This window comes from Uloborus diversus, chromosome 7 (genome assembly GCF_026930045.1).
Source record: "Uloborus diversus isolate 005 chromosome 7, Udiv.v.3.1, whole genome shotgun sequence".
Lineage (NCBI taxonomy): Eukaryota > Metazoa > Arthropoda > Arachnida > Araneae > Uloboridae > Uloborus > Uloborus diversus.
In genome coordinates this window covers 34,319,983-34,331,298 of record NC_072737.1, presented here as the reverse complement: position 1 = coordinate 34,331,298, position 11,316 = coordinate 34,319,983, and the positions used below count along the sequence as shown (strand labels likewise).

At 33.2% G+C, this 11,316-nt stretch overlaps 1 protein-coding gene across 1 annotated transcript in view; it reads right to left on the bottom strand.

Moving 5' to 3' along the window:
- Nucleotides 1-744: 744 nt before the first annotated feature.
- The window catches only part of LOC129226427 (glutamate receptor ionotropic, NMDA 3A-like), a 33,310-nt gene continuing 22,738 nt past the window's right edge, over nucleotides 745-11,316 (bottom strand). Inside the window, 4 exon segments of the mRNA XM_054861030.1 lie at nucleotides 745-768; nucleotides 770-1,484; nucleotides 4,480-4,553; nucleotides 10,769-11,065. Of these exon segments, the coding sequence (XP_054717005.1) occupies nucleotides 745-768; nucleotides 770-1,484; nucleotides 4,480-4,553; nucleotides 10,769-11,065 (1,110 nt within the window).

The window sequence follows — 11,316 nt, the reverse complement described above, 5'->3', positions numbered from 1 at the left end:
GAAGATCACTGTCCAAACAGTTTGTTTTCAAACCTTTAAAGTGTTTTTTAATAAGTTTTCCAAATCCATTCTGTCACATTAATACTGATTTTAGAAAAAATTTTATGTGAAAAGAGATAAAAAATTTTTGAGTATGCTATAGCTGTAATATGTAAATTGGTGAACTTCACGATGCGCTTCAGTTCATTTCAGTGAATTAATAGAAAATGAGAAATTAAACAAATTTTTGTTTTTTGAAGTTGAGCGTTGAAGTTCTGTTGTGTGTTGAAACAAAATTTGCTTGTGTTGTAATTACATTTTTGTTGCTGTGAAATAATTTGATAAGTAAAAAAGAAGATAAAAGTAACAATTTTCAAACTCATAAATTAAAGCAGTTTTTTTTTTTTTGAATTTTTAAATTTTTCCAGTTTTAAAACTTAGAGTGCAACAAACATTTAACTTATGTTACAAATGTCTGTTTTTTTTTCAATTATTTTTTATAACTTTAATTTTATACAATGTGATAAAATACTTAAAGCTAAGTTTTAAAGGGTATCAACCACCCTTCAATGTATCGGTTTTCAAATATCCTTATCAGAATTTTTAAAATTCTATTCCTTATGCAAGCTTAATACAGTCGAGGACCCAAAATCTAGCAACCTTCATATTCATTTTGAATAATCTAGATCTATCTTGCAAATCATTTCATACCTAAGTCAGATTTTTTATTCTATTCATTTTTCCTAAAGTTTAATCATATTATCTTCAAGGTGGTTTCACTAATGTTTTTTTGTATAAATATGAGCTTCCTTTCTAATGATTTTTTCTCCTTAATCGTGTCTCTTAATTTGTTGAGAAGCTTCCTTTCAGAAGCCTGCCAAGAACGGATGATTTCCTCTTTGCTCATGGAGTAGAGGAGAAGTTCATCAACTTCCAGCAGCTTCCTGACCGCTATTTTCGGTTCAGAAGCTACTGGTACAGTTTTTCTTTTTGGGCTGAACGTGATTTTTTTCCTCCAGACGGTTTCATCCAAGGATTTATGCCTCTTTAGGGAAGGCCATTCGTCGTGGGTGGATGAATCCATCAATCGGAGGTCCTCGACACTTATGCTGAGGACGGTAGTGTCGAAGGTTTGCTGCTGCAGCTGCTGATCTTCACCAACTGAGGAACTGAAATCTTCCAGAGTGGAATCGGCTCTTACCAAACAGTGAGCTCGCCGACACATTGGAGGGGATTCGTTCATGACTCTGTAGAAGCTGGACTGTTCTTCCTGCTGCTGCAAGTGACTGTAGCGAGTACTTCCAAAGAACGGTGGTCCCCTCCTATACAGATCTGTCCAGGAGCTGCGAGTTTTTGGTGGCGATGCTGAACTTTGTGGCACGAACAAAAGGCGCTGCTTGTCCAAGGGGGAGCAAATCGGAGATGCTATCTCTCGTTGTAGAGGCAGAGGATGAACTGGTATTGGTACTTCAGGATTCCGCCGCTGCTCTTTTTGCAGGCGAACACTGCAAAGACATAATTATTTTAATAAAGGTCTATATTATACATTATGGCATTGCGGTACTAAAGGTACGCAAGGGCTGCACGGGAGGAGAAGGGACACCTGTTAATCCGGGCTCGAGCATGAAGGGGGCCCGAGATTTTAATATGAGGGGTGAAATATATGTAGAGGCGTAGGGGTAAACAATATAGAGGGGGCCGGTAAAAGTCATTTGTGACGGGCCCAAATCTTCTGTGCACACCTCTGAAGGTACGTAAGATTTCAAATTCTTCGAAAATAAATAAATAAGAGCAAATGAATGAAAAAATAAATAAATAAATAAATAAACAGATAATAAAAATAAAAGAATCACATAAATAAAAAGTGATAGTTAGGATAAAAGGAAACATGGCGTAAATGGAAACAAACTATTATCGCACGTGTGGTAAGCTTTCAAAATCATTCTTTTCATAACTTAACATTGACTTTTCATAATCATTAAGAAGATGAGAATGTGATAATGTTGTTTTTTAATGTTTAGTGATTTGAAAGAAAAAGAAAGAAAAACCAAAGAAGCATTCATTTCTGAAAAATTGAAGTTTTTGCAACCAAGTACCACTGCAGCCTGGCTTTTTCAACAACTTTTCAAAAAGTTTTTCAGTTTTTATGGCTACATATTCTCTTTCATCCTCCTTTTTTTTCGTCTGTTAAAATAAAATAGTTATAAGAATATCATTGAAACTACAATATCTTGAGAGAGCATTTTAAGTTTTAAAGAAGATATTTTAAGTTACAATATCTGAAGAGAAATGTTTAAGTTCTGAAGAGAATCACAAAAATATATTTATGTATTGAACAAAGTCGTTTAAAATCTGAAGAGAATCGTTCAAATTAAAATAACTGAAGAGAAATGTTTAAATTCTGAAGATAATCGATTAAATTACAACAAGTGTAGAGAAATGTCTAAATTCTGAAGACAGCCGATCAAATTAAAGCAATGGAAGAGAGAGATTTAAATGCTGAAGATAATCGATTAAATCACAATAATTGGAGAGAATTTTTTAAATTCTGAACAGAATCATTCAAATTACAGTATTTGAAGAGAGATGTTTAAATTCTGAAGAGAATCGATTAATTTGAAGCAATTTGAGAAAAATGTTTAAGCTCTGAAGAGAATCAAGTTACAGCGTTTGGAGATAAATGTATAAATTCTGAAGAGAATCGTTCAAGTTAAAGCAGTTAGAGAGAGAAATGTTTAAATCTGAAGATAATCGATTAAATTACAACATTTGAAAAATAGTTTGAATTATATAATGTATTATCAGAAAAGAATTGTAGAAAATAAAACTTATGCGTGGAAGATATAAAAATATTCTTGAAATATTTTTAAAAATAATAAATATATAACACGCCAGAAATTATGGAAAATATGAAATGTATAATTTTGAAAAAGAAGCGGAACGGCACTCGTGGTGCAAAGAAAACATTAATTAATTTTTGATTTTCAAAAAACGAATTGAACGTTTTAACTCAAAATTTCCGTTTCACATTTGGTACATAAAAAGTTTTGTAAATGTTTTAGCAGTTTTTAACTTTAAAGTTAAACACACGTACTATCCCCAAATTCAAACTTTTCCTAAGATTTACCCCAAGAATACATTTGCCATTAACTACCGTTACGTTGAATTTGCTTCAAGAAACAAAGGAATAACCAGGAATGTTTTGGCGCGTTGTCTAATTTTCCCCATGTGTTATAATACTTTCTCTGGTTTTCTAAAACATAAAACGTTTACTTAGGCTGCGTAATAAGTCTTACTAAGAAGTCTTCCAGGGAGGCAGTCATCCTCTAACGTATTCTGATCCCAGGCAGGCCCGTCATTTGGGGGGTCTATTGCCCCCTGGGTTTGAACAATTAAACTTTTTATATTAGTGGGCGTGGCTATTGCTGTTTTCTGTTGAAATTTGCATCGAGTATTCTGCCGTGCTGAGCGCAAAAGTCGTATCTGCAGTTGAGCTCAAACTGAGAAACTGCTATTTAAAGTTTTACGCCTCCATATATTTGGTTCCGATTCCACTTTTTTTAAAAGAATTTTTGAAAAATATTTCCCATTCACAAATGATAATAAAACATTGCAAATAGTTGAAATATATTTTCAAGAACCTACTCGTGACAAAAACTCAATTTTGACAAAAGGTGTAGATACGACTTTTGCGCTTAGCACGGCAGTATTGCTCCCCCTTTGTCCCCTCTGGAAAAATTCCAAGACCTACTCCTAGTTCTTGTGCAAAGCACAAGGTAGACTTAGTAGCCGCAGCATCCATTAATACGGCGGAACCATTCCAGTATCCAAAAGAAACGAGAAAATAATAAAATGCATGTGATATGTTGTTATTGCTATTGGGAGACCCAAGCCCCATGTATGGGGTACGGATTTTCCGCAGAAGGGCAACAGAGAGACCTTCAAATGGGAAGGAGTCCGACTTCTGTCTCAATAGATGGCAGCCCCACCTATTGAGGAAACCTAAACCGTTTGAGCGTAGTTCTGCAGGGGTGGGAAAAACGCCTAAGTAAAACAAATTCTTGTACCGTAAATACATGCAATACAGTATTGCGAATCAGCAATAAATAAGTTAAAAAACCAATTGAAAAAAAAAAAAGATTTTTTTTAATCATTTTACTGTACCAAAAATCAACACATGACCACAAAAGTATGTTTTAATTGTCTAAAAACTCTTTTCATTCCTCTCCAAATGATAATACATACTGATCAAAGACTGATAACAATAGTGTTGAAATTATATTGTTTTAAAACTTAAATCAACTAATTTTTTATTTATTCATTAAAATCTCTCTCTAATCAAAAATCTTCTCTCTCTCCACAAATTTCTCTCTACAATCTCTTATTTTCCTCATGAGATATTATTTACTTAAAAAACAAAATTGACGAGTTTATCAAACTACTTCTTTTTTCAATGTGTTATTAACAGAATAAAACGCAGGTTATTGCGATGATACTTACACTTTACTAATCTCTTGAATTATTTCAAAAAACTGCGACTTGCTTTTCCTTCTTCTTGCTTCTTCTTTTGCTTTCTGAAAATAATGAATATTCAATTAAAACTCAATAAAATCGCTAAGAAGTTTTTATGGAAAAAATAATGTGATATTATTTAAGTGACATGAAAAGAAATTTCTCTAGCACGCTAACTTGTTGAATCCAACTGCTTTTTTATTTTAAAATAACTTATAGAATTTTATGTCATGAAGGTAGTAGTAAAATTTTCAATATAGGAATTGATTTCTATGCAACTAAGCTCCATTTCAGAACACACAAGTCTTTTCTCTTTTTTCAAATTTCGATAAAGATGAGTTATGTATACGTATCATTGTATTATTTTTTTTTTCGAGGCATGAAACTTATCAATTATTTACCTTCTGGATATTATTATTTTACAATTTATACAGGATGAACGATCTTTTATTAGCTAAGCTCTCTCTAGGGCAGGCATGCTTGTACTGCACAAGCTTGCAAAATTCAAACAATCAGCTTGAACAAGCATCTTAAAGTTTGCTTGCATAGATATAGTTGTACATGCATGCTTGTCGTACTCGTACCATGTGTGACTAGCTCTAAACTCGGTCCCACTAGCTCCTGCTGCAACAATGAATTTGTCGAAATAAACACATATACATGGATTAGAAGCAAAATGTTTTCCTCCATGCATCCTGATTTAAAATCCGTGGTGACATGTTTACTTCTGTTATAATATCTATGAACTTCCGCGAAGGAACCGGAAGCCATTAGAACGATCTAAAATTTGTTACTTACCCTTTTTACGCTCTTCTGGAAAAGGCTGAAAATTTGCCCTTCCCTGATATTTTCAACAATTTCCTTGGCAGAATGGTGTGGAGATACCAATTCCACTGTGTTTATGAATCTGTACAATTTCTGAAAGATTAGTGAACATTAATTGATTAAGAAATAGTGAAATATTTTAAAATTTAAACTAAATACAGTTGAACTTCGATTTACCGAAGTAATTGGAACCTGACCTCCTTCGGTAAATCAAAAGTTCTGAATATAAGAGAGCTCTTAAAAAGGCTCTAAGGAGACCACAGTGGCTTTAACTCTGTAGCTAAAAATTTACAGATTTACAAAATTAACACTAACTAAAGGTGATATTTTTAATAATATAATAATATAATAATAATTAGAAACGAAAAATGCGATTGAAAGATGCTACACAAATTAAAAATTTCAATGTGAATTTAATGGCAAACTTCAATTTTTATTGTATTTTTCATAATGAAACTAACTTGGTGTTTTGTTCTTTAGTTTTAAACTTAACGACAAAGTGAATGATAATTGTTTAATAAAATAAAATTCGAGAAAAGCACCGTTGGCCTTTTCTTTTGCAATAGAAACTGTAACTGTTCTTGGTTTATTCCAGAAAGTACATTTTAGAGGAGAAAGTGAAACTAGTTCTTCACAGCAATGTAAAGAACTCGCCGTTCTTTGAATGGCGTTTTTCTACCGAATACAATCGGTTCTCAGCTTTTAAGTAATTAAATTCCGTTCAAGCGGGGGGGGGGGGGCTCAGATATTTTCCCATGGTTTACCGGGATATTTTCCCCATTGAAACCGATTTCAGTACTTGATATTTTTAATAACTTATTCATTAATGGCTGAAAAAGAAATGTTTTTACATTTTTGCAAAGAAAAAAATACTAAAAGAAAGGAAATTCTAATTTTTAAAGGGGGGGGGGGCTCCTTGCCCCCTTCTATATGGGTGCCCATGGGGGGAGAAACCAAAAACTTTTATATTATGGTCCCACCGTATGTACTTATATTTTTCCCTTGGAACTTTCAATTGCAAGATTATATCTCATTTTACCTCACCAAAGATGCAAAAAGAAATTATTTTTGAATGTTACTTTATTTTGTTGAAATGTAGGAAAAATCTTTCACGTACTGTCTGGCTTTCACGAGAAAAACTCCCGCCGTCAAGTCTGAACCCGTCTACTACCATAAGAAACGGACTTCGTTCATTTTCTGCAAGGGTTAGCAGGAAGGCTTTTAGCGCCATTTCACCACTCGTCTGCTCGCCTTTGTGCAGTCGTACGGGTTTTTCCAACATTACCTTGGAAAAATTAGACGCGCCTCGTTGCTATAGCAGTAGACAGGAGCAGACATTTCGGCGGTGGCTTTTCTCGTGATGGTCGGACAGTAAGTAGTCCATCATAATAACAATTTTTTCCCTAATTCTTACACTCAAGCACTTTGAGATGGAATTTCACAATATATCTATGGCATTAGAACAAAATGTATACAAAAATACTGGCACTGAAATTAATAAAAATTTGACAGTAATAGCAATTATGAATGAAGCAAATAACTAAGATATATCAATTAAAATTTGAGGCAAAGTACCAAGTTTTGTTATGCGAGGGACAATAGGTGGGAGACAAAGCATTTACGTTAGGAGGAATTGAAATAATCGATACAGAAGGGGCTGTTTCGGTGTTTAAATTGTCTTGTTCAATACTGAAAAGGAAATTCTCTTTAGCATATTTGATTGAACGTGGAATCTTTTCAATGATGATTAACTACGGTTTTGAAATAAGTATTGATTTTTCTCTTATTTCCTTGAGTGTATATTGAGATTGTACTGTCTCTGCTAGTGTTATGAAATATGTGTTTCGTGAATCAATCGAATAGATAAATTTTTGACAGAAAAGAGTGCGAGGAAAAAAATTTATCTTATTTCTTTCTTATAAACGTGCTTTAATTGAAAATCAAAACAAGAGCACAAAAGGAAAACAAGAATTAAATAAGCAATCAACTTAGAAGATGAAATATAATTAAAATATTTTTATTTTTTGCTGCAGTTCCGACAATTATTATTCTGCAGTTTATCTTGTAAGAATAAAATATACTCACTGCATTTAATTTGAAATCATGGGCTATTTCGTTTGGCGGTACATAAAAAAAAAAGAAAATTATAAGCAAAACAAATTTAAAAAAAGAAGGGAGAAAAATTATTTTTCAATTAACCTCTGTATAACAAGATAAAAGTTTTCGTTTCCAAATAAAAGCATGAATGTAAAAATTTGAATTGAATACTACTTTAATATCATAATTTTTACTGGAACGGAATTTTTTTTTTTTCAAATTTTTTACTCGATATTGGCAATGAATCTTTTATGAAGCTCATTGTATTAAGATTAATACAATCATAAAAAACCTTTTCCAATATCCTGCATAAGTAAAGAGAAAACTGTAGGTTTACGAAAAGTGAATTTTTTAGCAGTTTGCGACGCACATCCAAAAACCTTTAAAAAAAAAAAAAAAAAAAACCGCTCGGAAAGTCATGAAAAAGGAGTACTATAAAATCCAATGCTAAATTTTAAAATTATTTTGTCTACATTTCTTTATTCTATTCTGTACAAAGAATCTAACTAGTTAAACCTAGTTAAACCAGGTGTTCTTAATCTTTCAGGTTCTGCGCTTCCCTATTAACACTGGTACGAGGTGACGCCCCCCCCCCCTTCCTCACACATGAAATATGCGGTCGATATAAGTAGTGAAATTGGCAAACCGGAATCTGAAATAAAGCTCATTAGGATAGCTGATCTTAGGAAGTTGTTAAATAAAAATATAGAAAAGTTCCTCTGAGACATATGGATGAAAACTGCATGAATAATCTCTAAAAGAGGCCGATAATGTCGAAAATACTTACACACGCCCTCAAATAGGGAAATCTAGAGTTAGTTTTAGTTTTTCATTTATTTTTTTAAACATTCATGCCTACCTTGAAAAAATATGAGCAACTGAGCCAGAAGTTAAAAATGGTCTATTTTATATTCTTCGCAAGGAAAGGAATTGGTTTTTGAAAAGTAGTACAACAAATAGCGTAACAAGCTCCGACTTAAATAGGGCTTTTTACGTCAGTGACTGTCTCAGTCGTCTTCATTGAGAGAGCTTTTTCTTTGATTGGCAGCAAGATATAGAAAAGATTACCTGCGAAATGAGTTTTTTTTTCTTCTGTTCCCCTTAATTTCTTTTTTTTTTTTGCATTTGTGCTCATCAACACTTACACGTTTTTCATGGTTTTTCGCCATAAAATTCGGCATAAAATGTTTGAAGTGAAAAAACAAAAAAAAAAAAAAAAAGGGTCGTTGGAGAAATAGAAACATTATTTCAATGTTTCAACTTTAGATCCTTCCATCTTTTTTTGATGAGTTAAGACCTAACAGTTTGTGCATTGTGTTCTAGACTACACATTTTGAGAGCATTTGGATATCAAAAAATTTGACTTTATGACTGTTAATTAGACAATGAAATCGTGTTTACAACCCCAGCGTGTTTTCTCCCCCTCCCCATAGAGTAAGTTTTTATTGGAAACCGATTTCTTTCTCCATGAGGTTGATGTAGGTAGATTAACACAGTAAACGCAATCGATTTTGAATTTTATGCATTTCTGCGTCAACAATACTTAATTTACGGCCCATAGGTAGCATGCGACCCATTAAATCCTCCAAATGTAATTTAAAATCGTCTAAATCATGTAAACAAAAATCATACAAAAAATAAATCACGCGCTAAATGTATGTAAAATACTCACTAAAGTCTAACTTACGTTAAAATTTAATCTTGCAATAAATCGGAGGAATGACAAACTTAATTGTTTCCACTTGCCCCTGAGTACATCATGTATGGGGGTTAAATGGAAACGTATAAAGTTAAAGTAAGAAATACATCACAAGTGTAGCAGTGAAGGTGAAATTCATTACTAAATAATTTTAGTTACCTTCCACATGACAAATAAAACTAGTTGACAATTTTTCTTTTTATTTAATAGCCGTCACAAAAAGTATTTGAGTGCAAAGCTGATAAAAATACTGTAGTAATTAAACGTAAAAAACATTTGAGAAAAATTGGAAAAAAAAACTAAAATTAATCGTGACACTTACGCAAAAAATGGCGTATAGTTCGTGTCGTTCGATATTATTATTTCTTTTATTTTAATTTTTATTTTATTTTATTTTATTTTACTTATTTATTTATTTGAATAAAGAATTTTTTTTTTAAACGTGAGTCAACAAAAAACTCTGATGACCGGTCAAAATTTTCTGCGCTGGGCCAGCGATTGAGAATCATTGTTCCAATACAAAAATAGTGGGCTGAAAATTTTCATTCTATACGTTTGCTTTTTGATGAACAACAGAAGGCTATGTTTACCCTTCCCTTTTCTTTTTTTCCCACTTTTTAATGGCGGAAAAGTTGTGACAACTATTTACTTATTCTCAGCATTTTGTAAAAGGCACTCACAAAACCTTATTAATGTTTTACCTGTAGCTCAAGTTTGGTTTATGGCCTGTTAATTAAAAACAATTGATGTAATTCTTCATGCTAAAGTTAATTAAATTTTTCACCTGAATGCTGCAAATCTTCAAACACTTTTGAGCATGTTTTGAACACGGACATTTGTCCCTTTTTTTAGAACTCTTTGGAACAGTTTTCAAAGCACTTCAAAGGACACTTTTTTAACACTTTTGGGACGCAATTGAGTTTACATTTAAACACTGATACAAGTCCTTTCTTTTACCACACTTTGTAGCACACTTTTTGGGACACTTTTACAGAAATTATGAAACACTCCTTTGTTATTAACTAACTAATAAATACCAATTGTGCTTGAAAAGTAAATGAATGAATTATCAACGTTTTAACGCACAGTTTTATTGCAAATTTGTTTTAGTACAACGGCAACGTTTTATTGCAAATTTTTGGGTTAAAACGTTGGGAAATCACTCATTTAAATTAATTTGATTATACCAGTATTTTTTGCTGCTAATTTTACAGAAATCTAGCGGTTAGTGGTAAATTGACCAGTGGATGGTCTTCGACAAGGGAAGACTTTTGGCAGCAGTAGCGACACCAACCAACAGCCATTTTTGCAGCAAAATTTCGATTAGTATCGCATTGAGAGATTTTACTGTCTGGAAGTCAAAAAAAAAAAAAGAAACAGCTGTTGAAATCATATTTGTACGAAAGAAATCGATAATTTCACAAGTGTGTCCAAATATGCCCCCTGCCTGGTCTCAAATGTTTTCCCACGTTTATATTTAACCAAAGTCCTGAGCGGGACACATTCAGGGCACGTTTCAGTACACTTTCTTTTTAACGGAGCACTTTTGGAATAAATTTTAGTGCACGTCCAGGGCAACTGGAACCCTTTTCTGAATTACAGTGTTCCAAACATGGTTATAATGTGTACTGAGAACTTGCTGTGCACCAAACTTACCTGGCTGAAAAACATGACATTCGGACTCTTCCAGAAACACTCCGCTGGCTTCTTCCGCAACTGAGGCAAGGCGTGTTTGAAGACCATGTGTTCGATGATGAGGATGACGATGCCGACGACGAGACCCAACACTAACATCACAAAAACTCCCGCCACCGCTCCAAGGCTCAGGGGCTTCGGCTTGTTGAGGCGATGCACGGAGTGGTTAAAACAAGGCACTCTTCCGAACCATTTCTTTTGCAGCTGCTCGATGAAACCATGCTCGTTGTACCGAAGTATCAGTGTGGAAATGGATTTCTTTCGAGGCAAAGAAAAAGTAAAAAAAAAAAGTGTTAATGTCCTGATCATTAAAGGTGTCTTACGTGATTTGATCTTTTGAGTAGAAGTAAGTTGTTTATGGTAGAAATGGTTTAAACAAGGATTTACTCTGAACCAATTATTTTACAGTTGCTCAGTGAAACTGTGTTCGTTATACTGAAGTATCAGTGCAGAAATGATTTTTTTTCGAAACAAAGAAAAATATTTTAAAAAAATGTATCAATGTTCCG